This window comes from Chiloscyllium plagiosum, unplaced genomic scaffold (assembly GCF_037043375.1).
Source record: "Chiloscyllium plagiosum isolate Xiang-an unplaced genomic scaffold, Cpla_swu_hap1 HiC_scaffold_23, whole genome shotgun sequence".
Classification (NCBI taxonomy): Eukaryota; Metazoa; Chordata; class Chondrichthyes; order Orectolobiformes; family Hemiscylliidae; genus Chiloscyllium; species Chiloscyllium plagiosum.
The window spans coordinates 55,271,174-55,291,954 of NW_028270161.1; the positions used below are offsets into that span (position 1 = coordinate 55,271,174).

The 20,781-nt window shown below is 45.1% G+C and overlaps 1 protein-coding gene across 1 annotated transcript in view; it reads right to left on the reverse strand.

Moving 5' to 3' along the window:
- The window catches only part of bcat1 (branched chain amino acid transaminase 1), a 77,104-nt gene extending 56,775 nt beyond the window's left edge, over positions 1 to 20,329 (reverse strand). The window contains exons 1-2 of the mRNA XM_043713391.2: positions 20,167 to 20,329; positions 11,037 to 11,093 (exon numbers count right to left, since the gene is read on the reverse strand). Coding sequence (XP_043569326.1) covers positions 11,037 to 11,093; positions 20,167 to 20,172 — 63 coding nt within the window. The 5' untranslated portion in view covers positions 20,173 to 20,329. The remainder of the gene's footprint in view (positions 1 to 11,036; positions 11,094 to 20,166) is intronic.
- Positions 20,330 to 20,781: the final 452 nt, after the last annotated feature.

The following is a 20,781-nucleotide window of genomic DNA, read 5'->3' on the forward strand; positions in this document are numbered from 1 at the left end:
GCAGTGGAGGCCGGGACGCTAAATGTCTTCAAGGCAGAGATTGATAAATTCTTGATGTCGCAAGGAATTAAGGGCTACGGGGAGAATGCGGGTAAGTAGAGTTGAAATGCCAATCAGCCATGATTGAATGGCGGAGTGGACTCAATGGGCCGAATGGCCTTACTTCCACTCCTATGTCTTATGGTCTTATGGTCTTAACATGGGAGTCAAGAGTTGCCACTTTTGTCTGCCTCCTGTTGGTCAGTTACACATTACCACGCCCCTCCCACTTGGTCACAAATTCTCTCAAAGTAGGGGGCTGGTTTTGAGCAGGAAATGTACCAATCTCAGTTTTGTGGGCTACCTCTGTTCCCTGCTTCCAGTCTTTTACTATACAGAATTCCACATTGAATCCAGCCAGCATGTGAAAAAACCCTTCCTGCCTCCAAACCAAATAGTTTAGCTCTAACTTAAGAATTTGTCCCCAATTTCCTTTACCTACCTTATCAACCCATTTCATTACTTTAAACGCCTCTAACAACTCACTCTTAAAATCTCTAAACTCTCGAGATGACAGGACCAGATTGTGCAACCTGTCATCATAATTTAAACATTAGTCAGTTGAGAGGTTAAAGTTATTTGCAAAATATTGTGCAAATAGACGTCAGGCAGAGAAACATGTGGACATGTCAAAAGGAAATTTACTGGGATACTGAGTCAGCTTGTCACATAAGCAAGATTCACTAAATCTATCAGGGATGACATGTTCCCATCAGAAATAATTCCGAAATAGGAAGTGTATTTCCAACTTTGATTCTTGCATTAATTAATGAAATACATTCCTCAGACCCCTTGATCAAAGTTGGAATCAATCTTCCACTATATTCCCAATTATATAACTTTTTAAAAATTCATTCATGGAACGTGGGCATTCCTGGCTGGGCCAGGATTTACTGCCAGTCCCTAGCCTCTGACCTGCTCTTGCAGCCACTGTATTTATATGGGCAGTTCAGTTGAGTTGCTGGTCAGTGGAAATCCCAGGATGTTGGTTGTGTGGGATTCCTTGGTGGTAACACCTTTGAATGTCAAGGGATGGGTGGTTAGATGGTGATTGCCTGGTATTTTACGGCACAAATATTACTTGCCACTTGTTAGGCCAAATCTGGATATTATCCAGGTCTTGCTGCATTTGGACAAGACACCAAATGATATATGAGCATGATTCGACCATTCAGTCTACTCCACACTTTGGTTGTGGCTAATATGTTCCTCAACCCCATTCTTCTGACTTCCTACGTAACCCTGGATACCCTTAGTAATCAAGACCTGTCTATCTCTGTCTTAAAGACAATTAATGACTTGGCCTCCACACCTCTTTGTGGCAATGACTTCCACAGACTCACCACCCTTTGGCTGAAAACTTACTCCTCATCTCAGTATTAAAGGGTTGCCCCTTCACTCGGAAACATGGACTGCCTCAATACCTGAACGTCCCCATTTCCGACCTTATAATGAAGGGAAGCTCGCTGATGAAGCAGCTGAAGATGGCTGGGCCTAAGACACTACCCCGAGGAACTCCTGCAGAGATGTCCTGGAGCTGAGATGACTGACCTCCAACAACCACAACCATCTTCCTGTGTGCCAGGTATGACTCCAACCAGTGCAGACTTTCCCACAATTCTTATTGAATCTAACTTTACACACAGATCTGGCTAGTGGTGTCTACAAACTGGATTTTGTTTTTGATTAGCCTTTCTTCATTTTGATCAGGTTGCAGTGGCGTGAGTGAAGCATCGAAGTTTTGTTTCATTTGTGTGTGGAACATGGGCATGGCTGTCAAAGAGTGTGGTGCTGGAAAAGCACAGCCAGTCAGGCAGCATCTGAGGAGCAGGAGAGTCGACATTTCAGGCATAAGCCCTTCAGCAGGGATGGCCAGTATTTATTGCCCATCTCAACCTGCCCAGAGGTCAGTTAAGAGTCAGTCACATTGGTGCAGGTCTAGAGTCAAAGGATGGCAGTGTAGTCCTTGTTGAACAGGTTCAGTCAGGAGCCCTGTGCAGTTGTCCTCCACTGGGCATGTTGGGGTGGGGTGTTACAAATCTCTATGGATGTGTAGAGAGACACAAGGAGACACATTATAGCTGTATGCACCTCAACAGACTAAATTAATCACTTTAAACTTGGCGCATGAGAAGGTGACTGCTTGGCTCTAGGGAACTGTATTTCATTGAATCCCTACAGTGTGGAAGTAGGCCATTCGGCCCATCAAGTCCACATTGACCCGCCAAAGAGCTCCCACCCAGACCCAGACCCCTACCCTATCCCTGTAACCTTGCATCTCTCACGGCTGATCCACCTAGCCTGCACTTCCTTGGACACAATGGGCAATTTTGCATGGCCAATCCACCTTTGCTGCACATCTTTGGACTTTGGGAGGAAAGCAAAGCACTGGAAAGCCCTGAGTTTGATGAAGGGTGGGTAAAGTTGTGTAATCACTTCCTGGATTATTGTCTGTAGTTGAAAAGGTTGACTTAGTCAGTGGGGAAGCCCAGAACTAGAGGGCATTGGACAAACAAGCAGATCTCTAGCCACCAGGATACATGAACATCAACTAGCCACAAAACGACAAGACCCACTCTCACTAGAATCCTTACATACAGATGAGGAAGGACACCACTTCAACTGGGACAACACACCCATCCTCGGACGAGCCAAAGAGAGTCACACACAAGAATTCCTAGAAGCATCGTATTCCAACCAGAACTCTATCAACAAACACATTGACTTGGAGTCCATTTACCACCCTCTGAGAAGAAGAATAGAAAATGACATCACCACAGGAAATGACATCACCAACCCAAGGAAACCTAGGCACATAAATAAAAAGCAGGCCATACCACCAGGGCTTCATCCAGAGGCTCACTGAAGATGTTACCTACTATGGTGACGAAACATCTGAAAACAAACCTTCCAGCTCAGCGAGCAAACCTACATCCACATATAACTACGATGTTGAAGCTATTACAGAGACTTGGTTGAGAGAGGAGACAAGACTGGCAGCTTAACATCCTGGGTTTTGGATGTTTCAGACGAGATACAGAGAAATGTAAAAGAGGTGGGGAGTTACTTTACTGATTAGAAAGGACATCACAGCTGTATTGATGGAGGACACCTTGGAGGGCTCACACAATGAGGCCATATGGGTGCTGCTCAGGAATAGGAAGGGTGCAATCACTTGGATGAACACAGGCCTCCCAACAGCCAGCAGGTGATACAGGAACAGATATGGATAGATTAAGGAAAAAAGTAAAAACAACAGGGTTGTTGTGGTGGGTGATTTTAACTTCTCCTATACTGACTGGGTATTGCTTAGTGCCAGGGGCTTGAACGGGGGAGAAATTCATAGATGTGTTCAGGATGATGTTTTTAAAACAATATGTAAGAGATCCATGAGGGAAGGAACCATACTAGACCTGATATTGGGGAATAAGCACCAGCCAATTGAAGTTTCATTGGGGGAGCATTTTGGGAACAGTGACCATAATTCTGTAAGTTTTAAGTTACTTATGGATAAGGATAAGAGCAGTCCTCGAGTGACAGTATTAAACTGGGGGAGAGCTAATATCTCCAATATCAGGCAGGAACTGGGAAATGTAGACTGTTGGCGGCTTTTTGAGGGTAAATCTACATCTGACATGTGGGAATCTTTTAAAGGTTATCTGGATGGAGTTCAGGACCAGCATGTTTCTGTAAAAGTGAAGGATAAGGATGGCAAGACTCGGGAGCCCTGGATGACAAGAAAAATTTGAGAGCTTAGTCAAAAAAAAAGGAGTCACACATAAGGTTTAGAAAAGTGAAGACAGACAGAGCCTCGAAGTACACGAGATCGCAGGAAGCATCTCAGACAAGGAACATGGAGTGCGAAAAGGGTCTTTAGCAAGCAGGATGAAGGAATATCCCAAGGCGCAAGAGGATAGCTATGAAAGGGTAGATCGATTCGAGGACAAAGGAGGAAAGTTATGCTTGCAGGCAGAGGAAATGGGTGAGGTCCTTAACAAATGGTAATCACAAAGAAGAAGGATATGGTGGATGGGGAGTCTCAGGAGGAGTATGTTGATATTCTAGACCATGCCAATATCTAAAAATAGGTAATACAGTCATACAGTGTGGTGCTGGAAAAGCACAGTAGGTCAGGCAACATCCAAGGAGCAGGAGAATCGATATTTCAGACATAGGCCCTTCATCAGGTAAGTCCTCATTCCTGATAAAGGGCTTATGCCCAAAACGTCGATTCTCCTGCTCCTGGGATGCTGCCTGATCTACTGTGCTTTTCCAGCACCACACTCTTGACTCTGATCTCCAGCATCTGCAGTCCTCACTTTCTCCATAGAGTTCAGTCCAACCAGTCCATGCCAACCATGTTCCCAAACTAAACCAATTCCACCTGCCTGCTCTTGGCCCTAACCCTCCAAACCTTTCCTATCCATGAACTTATCCAAATGTCTTTTAAACATTGTAACTGTACCTGTATCCACCACCTTCTCTAGCAGTTCATCCCACATATAAACCACTCTGTGTATAGTAGCTCCTCCTGCCCTTTTTAAATCTTTCTCCTCGCACCTCAAAAAATATGCCCCTAGTTTTCCCCTAACCTAGTCATTCACCTTACCTATGCCCCTCATGATTTAATAAACCTTAATAAGGTCAGCCCTCAACCTCCCGTGCTCCAGTGGAAAAAGACCCAGACTTTCCAATCTACATTTATGTGTCAAACCTTCCATTCCCAGCACCACCCTGGTAAATCTTTTCTGAACCCTCTCCAGTTTAATAATATCCTTCATACAACAGGGTGACCAGAACTGCCTACACTACTCCAGAACAGGTCTCACCAATGCCCTAGGCAGAAGTGGGTACTGCAGATGCTGGAGGTTAGAGTCAAGATTACAGTGGTGCTGGAAAAGCACGGCAGGTCAGGCAGCACCCGAGGAGCAGGAGAATCGATGTTTTGGGCAAAAATCCTTCATCAGGAATGGTTTTTGATTCCTGATGAAGGGCTTTTGCAGCTATATGGACATAAGAAAGGCCTTTGACAAGGTCTCTCATGTCAGGCTGATACAAAAGGTGAAGTCACATGGGATCTGTGGTGAGATGGTAAAATGGTTCCAGAACTGGCTTGGTCTTAGAAAACAGAAAAGAGCGGTGGAAAGGTATTTTTCTGACAGAAGATCTGTAGCCAGTGCTGTTCCACAGGGCTCAATGTTAGGACCTCTGTTGTTTGCAATATATAGCAATGATTTGGAGGAGAATGGAGGTGATCTGATTAGTAATTTTGGTGATGACATCAAGATTGGGGGAGCTGGTGATAGTGAAGAAGATTGTCAGAGGATACAGGAGGATCTGGATAAGCTGGAGACTTGAGCAGAAAAATGGCAGATGGAATTTAATCTAGACAAATGTGAGGTGATGCATTTGGAAGATCTCTCGTAGGAACCTGGAGTGCTAGACCTGCTCAAAATCTATCCCACTTAGCATGGTGACAGTGCGACAAAATACCTCGTCAACATGAATTCAGGACATCACCTTCACACGGACTGCGTGGTGGTCACTCTGACCAACACTGTCATGGACAGATCCATCAGTGACAGAGGATGGTTCCTTGTCTGTACTTGACCTGATGCCAATGAGTTTTAATGTTGAAGTCTCCCAGTAGCAGAAATGTGTACCATCTACAAGACGCACCAGAGGATGGCTCTTTCGACAACTCTGTCCATACCCATGACCTCCACCACTTAAAACGATTATGGCAACAGATGCATGGTAGCAATAAGAATTGCAGGTGCCCCTCCAAGACACGTATCAGCCAGATTTGGAACTATATCACCGTTCCTTCACAGTCTCTGGGTGAAAATCCTGCAAGTTGCCGTCTACCCTCACTGTAGGGGTCCCTACATCCTTATGATCTGCAGGGATTCAAGAAGGTGGCTCACCACCACCTTTTCAAGGTCAATCAGGGATGAGGATTAAGTGCTATCCCAGCCAGGAATGCCCATGAGGAAACTTTGAAGAAGATGGTAATTAATGTTAAATGGCATCATGACTATTAAGGTAATTATCTCTATCTTTAATTTACTTGCAGTTGTCATCTGCACAAGCTGACTTCCTTTGGTTGTGTTTTAACCATTTTCAGCATATTGCCCACCTAACCCACAATAAAATTGCTCATGTCCACATTTAGGATGGGTTTTGTCTTCCCAACCACATTGTCTGGATTGTGACATCCGGCTACCAGGTTCTGAAAGATCTCTTAGATTCCCACCTGAAATTACTATCACTGCCATTTTCTTCCCTCAGAGCTTCATATCTTTATTGTCCCAGACTACAGCAATAGAGTGGAATAAACTCCCCTCACCCTGGCTTCCCAAAAAGTCCTATTCCATAATAGTGAAATTGAGTTAAAACCATTGGGTATCTTCTGTTTCATGAACGGTTTTACCTAAAAGACCCAGTCCCTCCGAAAAGTCTGGGTTTGGACCTGATATTTTAATTTGAATTTGTCATTCTGAACTGAATTTTGATAGACAATCTAAGATTCACAAATGATTGATGCAATGCTCCATGTACGTCATTACCATTCACTGAGTTAGACTTGAGGGAGTATTTAACTTTAATTTCCAGCAAATTCTATTCAAAGACATTCAAGATCCAGTGAATACATGCTGGAGGACAAATGTGGTTTCAACAGTGGGCTTGTATTTATACATGATTGTGAAAATACCTGTTAATTATACATCTTTCTGAGTTTTCTGATCTGTAAGCTTCAGAAAGAACATTAAGCTTAGTGACAAAACCTGCCTTTTTGTCATTGAAGTTAACTTTCAAATGGAGCATTTGAATTTTGAATCAAATGTTTTGCATTTCTCAACACAATTTAAATCATGTTAGCAGTAAAGAAAAATACTACTTAATAACAGCTCCCAGACGTCAAGGGAGTAACTCGTGGAAGAGCTGTCTTTCGAGCAGTTGTTGAAAATGGGCAGTGTTGAACTGGAATCTGATTTTTGTCTTCAATAACCTCTAACACTATCACTGCACAGGACCATCCATATGCAACAAGAAGCAACTGCAACTAGTCAGTTTTAACGTTCTATAATAAATTATGTAGCATCAGTTCTGCTGGGCAAGACCACAAGGTGAGGGTACTGTGTCTGCTGTACGTGTGTGTGTGTCTGTGTGTTTGTGTGTGGTAGTAATATGTGCATTTGTGTGGAATACATGCACATTTCTGTCTTGTGTCGAATAGGATTGTCTGTGTGTCCGTGTGTGTCCATGTGTCTGTGTGTAATGTGTTGAAAAGTGTGTTGCTGGAAAAGCGCAGCAGGCAAGGCAGTATCCGAGGAGCAGGAGAATCGACGTTTCGGGCATGAGCCCTTCTACAGGAATGAGGTTGGTGTGCCAAGTGGGCTGAGATAAAAGGTGGGGGGTGGAATTTGGGGGAGGGGTGCTGGGAATGCGATAGGTGGAAGGAGGTGAGGGCGAGGGTGATAGGCAGGAGAGGGAATGGGGGCGGAGAGGTCGGGAAGAAGATTGCAGGTCAAGAGGGTGGTGCTGAATCTGGGGATTGGGACTGAGATAAGGTGGGCGGAGGGGAAATGAGGAAGCTGGAGAAATCTACATTCATCCCGTGTGGTTGGAGGGTTCCTAGGCGGAAGATGAGGCGCTCTTCCTCCAGGCGTCGTGTGGCCAGGGTCTGGCAATGGAGGAGGCCAAGGACCTGCATGTCGTTGGTGGAGTGGGAGGGGGAGTTAAAGTGTTCAGCCACGGGGCGGTTGGGTTGGTTGGTGCGAGTGTCCCAGAGGTGTTCTCTGAAACGTTCCGCAAGTAGGCGGCCTGTCTCCCCAATGTAGAGGAGGCCACATCGGGTGCAGCGGATACAGTAAATGGTGTATGTGGAGGTGCAGATCAATTTGTGATGGATATGGAAGGATCCACTGGGGCCTTGGAAGGAGGTGAGAGGGGAGGTGTGGGCGCAACTTTTGCACTTCTTGCGGTTGCAGGGGAAGGTGCCGGGAATGGAGGTTGGGTTGGTGTGGGGTGTGGACCTGACGAGGGAGTCGCGGAGGGAGTGGTCTCTCCGGAACGCTGATAGAGGTGGGGAGGGAAATATATCCCTGGTGGTGGGGTCTGTTTGGAGGTAGCGGAAATGACGGAGGATGATGCGATGTATCCGGAGGTTGGTGGGGTGGAAGGTGAGGACCAGTGGGGTTCTGTGCTGGACAGAACCTCACCAGGACAGAACCCCACTCGTCCTCACCTTCCACCCCACCAAGCTATCGTATCAACATATCATCCTCCGTCATTTCCGCCACATCCAAACAGACCCCACCACCAGGGTATATTTCCCTCCCCACCTCTATCAGCGTTCCGGAGAGACCACTCCCTCCGTGACTCCCTCGTCAGGTCCACACCTCCCACCAACCCAACCTTCACTCCCGGCACCTTCCCCTGCAACCGCAAGAAGTGCAAAACTTGCGCCCACACCTCCCCCCTTACTTCCCTTCAAGGCCCCAATGGATCCTTCCATATCCGTCACAAATTGACCTGCACCTCCACACACATCATTTACTGTATCCGCTGCACCCGATGTGGCCTCCTCTACATTGGGGCGACAGGCCGCCTACTTGCGGAACATTTCAGGGAACACCTCTGGGACACCCGGACCAACCAACCCAACCGCCCCGTGGCTGAACACTTTAACTCCCCCTCCCACTCCGCCAACGACATGCAGGTCCTTGGCCTCCTCCATTGCTAGACCCTGGCCACACGACGCCGGGAGGAAGAGCGCCTCATCTTCCGCCTAGGAACCCTCCAACCACACGGGATGAATGTAGGTTTCTCCAGCTTCCTCATTTCCCCTCCGCCCACCTTATCTCAGTCCCAATCCCCAGATTCAGCACCCTCCTCTTGACCTGCAATCTTCTTCCCGACCTCTCCGCCCCCACCCCCTCTCCGGCCTATCAACCTCACCTCCTTCCACCTATCGTATTCCCAGTGCCCCTCCCCCAAACTCCCCCCCCCATAACTTTTATCTCAGCCCATTTGGCATACCAGCCTCATTCCTGAAGAAGGGCTAATGCCCGAAATGTCGATTCTCCTGCTCCTCAGATGCTGCCTAGATGCTGCGCTTTTCCAGCATCACACTTTTCAACTCTGGTCTCCAACACTTGCAGTCCTCACTTTCTCCTGTGTGTAATGTGTGACAGACAAGGCTGGGTGGAGAGTGTGTTATCTAAATAAGACTGGAAGAACTGAGAACGTGCCAATCAGGGAAACAAGTGTGCAACCAGGAAAGGGAGTCAGTATGAAGAGGTGAATGATGATGGAAAAAGAGACGCAGGAATGCCAAAGGAAGCCACGCAACAAAAGAATGCCAAGCTCACTGGGAGTCAAGAAAACAGATTCTCACAACAGGGTAAGATTTCTTGCAAATTAACTTCCATTTTATTAAGTGTACAAAGTTAAAAATCACACAACACCAGGTTATAGTCCAACAGGTTTATTTGGAAGCACTAGCTTTCAGAGCGCTGCTCCTTCATCAGGTGGGTGGGACAACCAGGGACAACCAGGGACAACCACCTGATGAAGGAGTAGCGCTCTGAAAGCTAGTGCTTCCAAATAAACCTGTTGGACTATAACCTCGTGTTGTATGATTTTTAACTTTGTACACCCCAATCCAAAACCGGCACCTCCAAATCAAATTTATGAAGTATGTGTGAGTTATTGAAAAAAAACTGTTAACTCATGGTCGTCATCTTGTTTCAACTTAAATACTGTGGTGTCTAGTAACTTTAAGCTTTCCTTGTGTGCTGTACTTTTAAGTTTAATGTGGGACGTGTGAGTCAATAATAATTGAGAGCGCTGATGAGTTCTTATAGCTCTGATTCTGTGCCCAATTACCCCATACATCAACAAAAATACAGAAAGTGATTTTATTACAAGATTGCATCTCACCCAATGCAGACGTTAGTGAGAATGAGAAAGTAGCCACTGAAAACCAATAGGCAGCCCTCAACAAATCTTAATAACCCTTCAATAAAATGATTTCTCTGGCACCCCTCAACCTCCAACGCTCTAGTGAAAGAAGTCCCAGCCTATCCAGCCTCTCCTTATAACTCAAACCCTCCATTCACAGCAACACCTTGATAAATCTTTTCTCCAGTTTAATAATATCCATCCTACACCATGGAGACCAGAACTGAACACGGTACTCCAGAAAAGGCCTCACCAATGTCCTGTACAACCTCAACATGACAAACCCAACTCCTAGACTCAAAGGTCTGAGCAATGAAGGTTAGCATGCTAATGCAGATCCTCAATGTCCTGCACCGAGAATACTGCTGAACCAATGTTAGACCATGAGATATCTGTATGTTTTTACAGAATTGTTACAGAACAGGAGGCCATTCAACCCATCATGACCACACCAGCCTTTCAAACAAACATCACTGCTAGTGCCATTCTCCAGCTTTTGTTCCAAACCCTTGAACATTAGTTCTATACAAAGAAAAATGAATGACCTATGTTTTATTGTTTACTAAACATGGCCTAACACTGCTGCCTCACAGCGCCAGGGATCTATGTTCAATTCCAGCCTCGGGCAAATGTCTATGTGGAATTTGCACATTCTTCCCGTGTCTGCGTGGGTTTCCTCCGGGTGCTCCGGTTTCCTCCCACAATCCACAGATGTGCATGTCAGGTGAATTGGCCAGGCTAAATTGTCCATAGTGTTCAGGGATGTGTAGGTTAGATGCATTAATCAGGGGAAAATATAAAGTAATAGGGCAGGGGAAAGGGTCGGTGTGGACTTGTTGGGCTGAATGGCCTGTGTTCAACACTGTAGGGATTCTATGATATACTATCACTTTGATTTTTACGTCACATACATTCTCCCATCCAACAGTCTCAAAAGCATGTAAAACACATTTTAAGACATCTTTCACACACAACACTGAGCCACATACATGCAGTGTCCAGGCATTAATCTAGATTCAGTAACATACCTTAAATATCTCAGTAACAGACTGTGGGGAAATCCCGTCAATTCCATGCTTGCCGCTCTAAGGTGAGGAAAGAAAAATGAAATGGTAACTGTATAGAACATGTACCTTGCCCAACTTCAACCAAAGGAAGTGGAGACAATTCTGCAGCACTTGCAAAATGTATTGCATAAATCTCCAGTACCTTTTCACACTCCTCTCCAGGAGAAAGTGAGGACTGCAGATGCTGGAGAGTCAGAGTCGGAAAGTATGGCGCTGGAAAAGGCACAGCAGGTCAGGCAGATCCGATGAGTAGGGGAGTCGACGGTTCGAGCATAAGCTCTTCATCATGAACTCTCCCTCGAATGCTGCCTGACCTGCTGTGCTTTTCCAGCGCAACAGTTTTCGACTCACACTCCCCTCCACATCCATAACCCCTGAATGAGAAATATTCAGGAACATGGAATGACGCACTGAAGCCCACTAATCCCGGCAGTTAATATCACTCAACAGGAACTTTCGGAGCAGGTAGTACGTACACAGTAAAAGGCACCTACACTTGTTTGAGACTGAAACACATGAGCCCACTGGCATTTTGCAATGACAAGTGTAAACCAATACCCTAACCAACATAGCAACTGTGGAGAGTTCGTAAATCATTTAACAATGTACCTGTATAGAAATACACTGAAATAATTCTAGTTGATAGAATAAATAAAGGGAGTGACACAGTGGTTAGCAGGGCAGCCTCACAGCTCCCGGGGCTGGGTTTGATTACAACCTCAGGCGGCTGTGGAGTTTGCACTTTCTCCCCGTGGGTTTCCTCCGGGTGCTCTGGTTTCCTCCCACAGTCCAAAGATGTGTAGGTTAGATGGATTGGCCATGGTAAATTGCCCCATAGTGTCCAGGGATGTGTAGGTTAGGTGGATAAGTCATGGGAAATGCAGGGTGATAGGGTAGGGAGTGGAATCTTTTCGGAGGGTCGGTGTGGACTAGATGGGCCAAAACACTGTAGGATTCTATGAAATGAGGCAGAACCCGAAATATTAATGCAGCCATCAAACCTCCAAACGTACAATGACCATGCCTTTATTCATCACAAAAGACATTCTCTTGGAGGGGCTCAGTTTGGTTTTGCTGGGGACAGCTGTGAAGTGGGGAGACGTTGTGTTCTCCCTGCTGAATGTGTCAGCCATCACTGGGCTATGCTGGAAACAATCATTACTCCACTGCCTGGCTCATCAGAGCTCTCTCCCCCATCCTCACCACCTTCTGATTCAATCACTTTACAAAGGGCCTGCAGAATGTTGGACAGCCAGAGTGCGCTGTGAGCGAGAGGGCATTTATTACAAGCTGCTTTCCACTTTGTAGAACAGTATGCCCTGCTCCAAACCCTTTTATTATTCTAGAAAGACTCAGTATTTATATCACAGCCAAGTGCGGGCAGAACAGCAAGGGATCTTAGAAACAAAGATATTAATTCCAGTTATCAATGTGTGGAAGAATGGAAGTGGTCTCTTGTGTACAATAATGAGCAGCTCCAGTTTTCTCCAGACATTACAAAGCGTTGCTTCTTGATTTTCTACCTTCCAAACAGCAGGATTGCATTACACTGCCTGAATGCATTAGTCCTTCGGGATTTGAGATTTCAGTTACTCAAGGATTACACATACATCAACACACTCACAGACATAAGCACACACATACACATGTGTGTAACTATAAACACTCACAAAAACACAAATACATATACACATTAGACATGAACACACACATACACACATATATATACATACACACACATTCACACACACATACTCACATATAATACATACATACTAATGACAGGATAAGTAGCACGTGAGTCTAAACCCAGCAGGGTGACATAATCTCAGAATCAGTGGTAGACCAGTTATGATCAGTCCAGATCTAGATTTGACAAGGAAGGCTTGAGCCGCTGTGTGGCCTTTTTTTTTAATATTCATTCCTGGGATGTGGGCAACTCTGACTAGGAGGAGAAAGTGAGGTCTGCAGATGCTGGAGATCAGAGCTGGAAATGTGTTGCTGGAAAAGCGCAGCAGGTCAGGCAGCATCCGGGCATAAGCCCTTCCTGAAGAAGGGCTTATGCCCGAAACGTCGATTCTCCTGTTCCCTGGATGCTGCCTGACCTGCTGCGCTTTTCCAGCAACACATTTCCAACTCTGACTAGGTCAGCATTTACTGCCCATCCCTAATTGCCCAGTTAAGAATCAACCCCATTGCTGTGGGTCTGGAGTCACATGTAGGCCAGACCAGGTAAGGATGGTAGTTTCCTTCCCGAAAGGACATCAGTGAACCAGATGGGTTTTTCCAACAATCAACAAGGATTCCTAGTCAGCAGACTCGACATTACAGATTTTTATTGAATTCAAATTCCACCATCTGCTGTGGCAGGATTTAAACCCATGTCCCCAGGACATTACCTGGGTCTCTGGGTTAACAGTCCAGTGATCATACCACAAGACCATAGGCCTTCCCTGTTCCCACTGTCTTACTTTCTGTTGACCGATTCTGGGATTTGTATTAACATTATTGTGTTTGCTGTTCTGGGATTGCTTTCTGCATTCTTCATTCCATGAAAAACGCAAATGTTTTACAAAAAAAAAGAAACAGTAAACATCAGATGCAACATCTGCTGGAGACAAGAAGCCATCTCTCGTTCAAATCTGCCATCATCAGCTCTCTCCTCAAAAACAACCCACCTTCCTTGCAGCTTACCCCCTCACCACAGCCAAGCCCCTTCTCCTTTCCAATCCCTTCAGCATATTATTGCCTACCAAATCCATGATGCTGTTTTCTGGAACTTCCCGGAAGTCCATGCCTTAAAAATTCCCATCTGAAAAGACTCCGCTGAGGCCGGTATCCCATCACCAAGTCATCCCCTGTTTGCACATGCAGAGTACATGGACTCTGAACAGCTATCTCAGAGCCAGTTGCTAGAGTGAGAAAATCCCTGAGACTCCTATTGTTTCTTTCTGTCAGCCAGGGCTCCCTGATTGGCCCAAGTTAATAGTCCCAGTCAGTGAACTCATGCTCAATGGGCTCCACCTGGCCAATCTCATTTGGCCAACCAATCGCTACGCCATTTTTATTTGCAAGCTCCTCCATGACTTCTGTCTTCCCTGGCTTTACAGATTTCTCAAAACCCAAAACATTTCCAACGTACTTGTACTCATCCAATTCTGATCTACTGCTTTTATTATGTCAGCAAACATCTCAATTCCGCCAACATTAACAAGCGTGATTTGACTTGGTTTAACATCTCAATGGCACCTCCAACAGTACAGCACCACTTCAGTACTGTAGTGGGGCATCAGCCTGGGTCTCAAATCTGGAGTGGGAGTTGAACCCAGGACTCTGTGGCTCAGAGATGAAGTTGTTATCATCTGAGTCACAGTTATCTCATGAACAATATGAGCTTGAAGAGGATATGAGGAAAAGTAAACGGAAACAGAGGCAAGAACAGATTGTAACAGATTGTACCAATATAAGATTTTCATAGGAAGTTATTTTAATCTTCAGCACCAGGGTGCTAACTTATGCAGAAGACAAGGCTGTGTGAACCACTGAGCAAAACAGGTGCAAAGGCAAGTGGTGAGAATGATTCAGAGAATTTGCAAAGGGATTCAGACAAGTTAAGAGGGTTGGAAAAAATCTTGGCAGTTGGAACATAATTTGGGAAAATGTGAGATTATGTAAGGAAAAAGTGCAGACGTAGAGTACAGAGGGATCTGGGAATCCTTGTGCATGGTTATAAAAAGCTAACACAAGCAAATGGAATGTCGTCCTTTATTTCAAATGGAATGTCGGCCTTTATTTCAAAGGGAATGGAGGATAAATTAGGAAGGTCACATTTCGACTCCACCAAACTTCAGTTGGAGTCATAGAGATGTAAAACAGACCCTTCAGACCAACATGTTCATGCTGACCAGACAGCCTAAATGAATCCAGTCTGATTTGCCAGCATTTGGCCTATATCACTCTAAACACTTCCTACTCATGCATTCATCCAGATGCCCTTTAAAGGTGGCAATTGCACCAGCCTCCAGCACTTTCTCTGGCAGCTCATTCCATACATGCACCACCCTCCAAAAGATTGCCCCTTAGGTCCTTTTTAAATCTTAACCCCCACCCTAAATCTATGCCCCTCTAGTTTTCCCTCCTTGGGAAAAAAGATCTTGGCTATTCACCCTATCCGTGCCTCTCATGATTTTGTAAACGTCTACCTGATCACTCCTCAGCCTTCGATGCTCTGGGCAAATAGCCATAGCCTATTCCACCTCTTGACATAGCTGAAATCCTCTGAACGGGCATGGTTCTGTTATTTAAGGACAGATATAATGGAATTGAAAGCAGTCCAGCAAAGGTTCACTAGGCTGCTCCCAAGGTAACAGGTAATACTGGATTTAGTGTTGTGCAATGAGACAGACTTGATAAGGAAGCTTCAGGTGAAGGAACCCTTAGGAGGCAGCGATCATAATATGATTGAATTTACTCAACAGTTTGACAGAGAGAAGATAGAATCAGAGATAATGTTATTACAGCTAAATAAAAGCAGCTACAGAGGGATGAGGGAGTAGCCGGGTAGAATTGACTGGGAGAGGAAGGTAGCAAGAAAAATAGTGGAACAGCAATGGCAGGCATTTCTGGAGACACAGCAGAGATTCACTCTGAGGAAAAAGAAGCCTGGTACAGGGAGGACGAGGCAACCGTGGCTGACCGGGGAAGTCAGGGATAGCATAAAAGCAAAAGAGAAAGTATATAATGTGTCGAAGGGCAGTGGGAAACCAGAAGATTGAGAAGCTTACAAATACCAACACAGGGCAACAAAAAAAGAAATAAGGACGGAGAAGATTAAATATGAGGGTAAGCTAGCCAGTAATATAAAGCAAGATTGTAAGAGAGGCAAAAGAAGACATTGGACCGCTGGAAATGACGCAGGAGAGAGAGTAGTGAGGAACAAAGAAATGGCTGAGGAAATGAATCATTACTTCACGTCAGTCTTCACGGTCTTTTTGTCTCTAGTTAAATCGTGAGGACTGGGTTGTGGAGACTAGGCTTGTATTCCCTTAAGTGTTAAGAATGATGGACTAATCAAATCAAGGTGTTTAACATCAATCAAGGGTTTGATCGGCCAATTGGTTTGAGTTTGACTCCAACAGGGTGATTTATTCAATGAGGTGACACTCACGTTATTTCTCTTAACATAAGAAACAAGGTGTGACATGCATTATAATTATTATATATAGACAACACGTTCCTCAGGCATTAGTGTCTGGGCTTATGCTCGAGATGTCGATTCTCCTGTCCTCGGATGCTGCCTGACCTGCTGTGCTTTTCCAGGACCACACTATTGACTCTGATCTCCAGCATCTGCAGTCCTCACGTTTTCCTTTGTTTACATATCAGTTGAGCTTCTGCTAATGATACAGTATGAATTTTGACGGGCATGAATTTCAGCCCCTCAAAAGTAGTACTCATGTGATAGTCGACCCATAAATTTAACCTTAAAAAGTGGTCAAAAATTTTGACTATTACCCGAGTATATACGGTAGATTCCACAAAATTGGATATATATTTAAGGGGCTGAATGGCACAGGGTTGTGAGACAAATACAATACAAGTGTGTACAGCATGAGCTGCCAGAGAAAGTGGTGGAGGCTGGTACAATTGCAACATTTAAAAGTCATTTGGACGGGTATATGAACAGGAAGGGTTTGGAGGGATATGGGCTGGATACTGGCAGGTGGGACTAAGATTGGGTTGGGATATCTGGTTGGTATGGATGGGTTGGACCGAAGGGTCTGTTTCCGTGCTGTACATCTCTATGACTCTATGACTAAGTGCTTTTAGTTTATGGATTTTTTTCACATGTGGCCAGTTGATGAGTGTAACTTGCCAAATATGTACCATCATGCTTTCCAACAGATCACTCTCCCTGTCATGGAATTTTGCAAACTTCCCCCAAATTTTGTACTGAAACTTAGTTCCCTTTTGAGTGCACAACTTCAGTATTGCATTGAATTTTAACATTTCCTGTGTTCTTTCTCCAACTTGAAAATGTTTTTGGTCATTATGTGCTGTTGCAAGAACCACCAATGAATCATGTCAAATTCTAAGTAATAGTTCCTCCAATTTTTCCTTTATTGCCACATAAATTACATCTCATTACTATCCTGTTGGCACTGGCTGCTCTCCTCACCATATCAACAAAGGATAAAAACAAATGCTTGATAGCGCAGAACTTAAACATTGCCAAAAGGAGGTAAAAAATCAAAGCTTTTTGTCTTGCACTTATCAGGATTAGATTGCAAGAAACTGATTTGAAAAAAGAGATCCCAAAGTCCTACATTGACAGTTAACTGTTCTTACTGAACCTCCAAAATGATGACTTACTGATGACCCAAAATATCAGCACTCTCTGAAACGGGAAAAGATGATACAACTATCATCAATGGCTGTAAAAATGCATCTGGTTCACTAATGTCATTTAAAAAAGGAAATCTGATATCCCTGCTTGGTCTGGTCCAAATGGGACTACAGATCTACTGCAATTTGCCCGTCTCTTAACTGCCCCCTGGGCAATTAGGGATGGGCAACAAATGTCATGGAAAGAAAAAAAAGACAAAAAAACTCCAGCAGTGTTTAGCCTTGCCTGTGTACTCAGGACCTTTGCTCATAAGGGAACCGAGGGGCATCGGAAAAATGCAGGTAAGTGGAGTTGAGGATTATCAGATCAGCCACAGCGGATGAATAGGAGAGCAAATTCGATGGGCTGAATGGTCTCCTTCTGCTGCTACATCTTATGGTCATTTCTCTTTGTTGGTCACAGTGGGTACCTCTTGATATCATTTGGAGATCAATTATTGACAGCATTATTTTGTAGTTAAGGGTCAACCATCAACCTTACCTCAGCAAAGTGCACTTTCAGAATCGCAGGCACACAGCCTAAACTGATTCAGTACTCAATGACAAAGGTACAGGAACACAGACATCAAAATGAGGCTCAGTCTGTCCTCTCGGGGGGGTGGGGAAAACGCGTGGGATTCCAGAACCGTATTAAAACAGGGGCACGGTAATTGTGGAAGGTATATTATCACTTCTCAAGGATATCTCCAAGCACTAACATTCATCCCTCAACCAACATCATTAAAACCTAATTGATCACTACTGTCTGTGTAAATAAACTGGCTGCTGAACGATTGCCATGGCAACACTGATGATCTTTTATTGGTTAAAATACACTTTGGGACATCCGGAAAGATTTGACACTGCTTTCGGATTCTCAGCTCTCCTCATTCTGATGGGGTCCAGGTCACTGAGAGCAGGAGAAGAAAACAGGAAATGGTTTGAGGTTTCTGACCTATTTAACTGTGCAAGATAGTGCTCAAAAAGAGGCTAACAGATCATTATATATAGCTCAGGGTGAAAGTATCACAAACCGTCATTCGCCAATCGGCAACACAAGATGAGCAGCCCAACTGCTACCAAGCCGGCAGCACAGTCCCTGTCCAGAACTGATCCCAAAACCACATGGTACCATTTCAACTTTGCCAATTGGAATGAGTGCCCAGTCTTTGTTACTAACAGACAGCAGCATATCACAGGAACTCACTAAATAGCCTGTAAAATTGGAAAGTGATGAAATTGCACCCACAATGGTTTCTCTGTCACTGTCACTCTTCATGCAATACTGGAATAACAAGATAATTAAACCATGAGACGTAGGAGATGGAGTAGGTCATTCAGTTCATTGAGTCTGCTCCAACATCATGGCTGATCGGATCATCCTCAAACCCACTTTCTTCCCTTTTCCCTGTACCCCTCGATTCCCTTATTGACCAAAATACTGTCTCCCTCAGCCTTGAATATAGAAAATGAGACAGCCCTCTGCAGTGAAGGATTCCACAGATTCATTACCCTCTAGAAAAAAATTCCTCCCCACCTCTGTCTTAAATGTGCCACCTCCCCCATCCTAAGATGATGCCCTCTGGTCTGAGACGCTTCCCACAATGGGAAGCAACCTCTCCACATCTACCTCTCCTTTAGAAATTTGTCTCTTTCCGGTGGTCGTGAAAGGTGCAAGTCATTTAGCTCAAGATTTCAGCCAAGCGCTCGTTCACTCGTCCATAATTGCAACAAAAAAAAGACAAAAATAAGATGTTAACCATACAATGATTTCTCAGGGAACCATGGGAGGTATTGGCTTAGTGGGATTATCACTGCACAGAGACCCAGGTGATGCTTAGGATACTCAAATCCTGCTATGGTAGAATTTATGGAATTAAGATGGGTTTGATGATGACCATAAAACTCATGCTGTAAAAACCCATTTGGTTCATTAAGGCCCATCAAGGGAGGAAACTGCTATCCTTACCTGGTCTGGCCAAATGAGACTCCAGACCCACAGCAATGGGGTTGACTTCCCAATTGTCCTCTGGGGCAATTAGGAATGGGCAATAAATGCTACCCTTGACAGGAATATCTTCATTCCTTGAATGATTTTCTTTAAAAATGAATCTGGGAGGAAGCTTCTCAAATAGACCGTGCAAAACACACTGATTTTCAAATGCATTTTCAGAAATGGGGAGGAGAGAAACGAGGCAGAGCAACACATAGCCGGTCACAACTGGCAGCTGTCACTAGCCTGTGTCCTTCAGAGGTTGGGAACATAAGGCATAGCGTACACCAGAGGGGCTGTGGGGGAGGGGGCTGGAATGTTATACAATAACAAATGCAAACTGAGCCGGCAAGCTTCTCTGTCTGAGCAACAACTCGGACCCCTTTCGGGGTTAAAAGGAGCAAATCTTTTGCTGTTCTGCTTCTTGCATGGGGACAAATGCAGGATTTCATTGTCCAGAATCTATACCCAGGCGCCCACCAACCCACCTCCACCCGAAGAAATGAAAACAGCATTCACCTCTGCGTGTCTCCCCCCCCCCCCCCCCTCCTTTTCTCAGCGCGTTAACTAAAATATACACGCGGTCTGCCTTAAGGTGCATTCAATGCCAAGTAAGAACCGAAAGAACTGCTGGAAAAGCCTCAGAAACAGGTCTGGCAGCATCAAGCCCCAGCCCGCCTGATGTGTGCAATAGTAAATGGTCTCCACGTTTACCTCCATCTGTCAGTGCCTCTTTGCTCTGGATGTGGGTGGGGGGTGGATATGGCAATGCAAATTGTCTGTCGGTGCTGGCTGCGGCGCCCAGCGGTGGGACTGGCTCCCCTGGTGCGAGAGTCAGAGAGGCTCCCTCTAACACACTCACTCTCCAGCACACTCCTGGCTTTTCAGGAGCAGCGTTCGCCTTTTATGTGAGCACTGCTGATCCAACCTCCCGTTCATTGCATCAGCCAGCTCACTGCAACTCTCTCCCACGTCAGAGCAGCCATCCCAAGAGGCATGTTCCCCCCCCCCCAAACCACCACTGCGCACAATTAAACCTTTTTTAAAAAAAGAAAACTTTTTGTCAAATTTGTCCCCCAAACCTTGACACGGTGTTCCCAAGACATGGGCTGTTTTTGAACACTGAGTGAACGATTGGGAGAGGAACACACGTAGGCGTGTTGCTTTCCCGAATCAAAGTTACCATCAGATGTTGCAAAAGGAAACACAAAACAAGCCGATTGTTTTCTCCCTGTCCTCCCAACGTTTTATTTTACACAGTTTCCCCCCCCCCCCCACCCCCGAGGCGATAGAGCTTGGCCAAGCCACTTGAGAGTGTTCCATTACAAT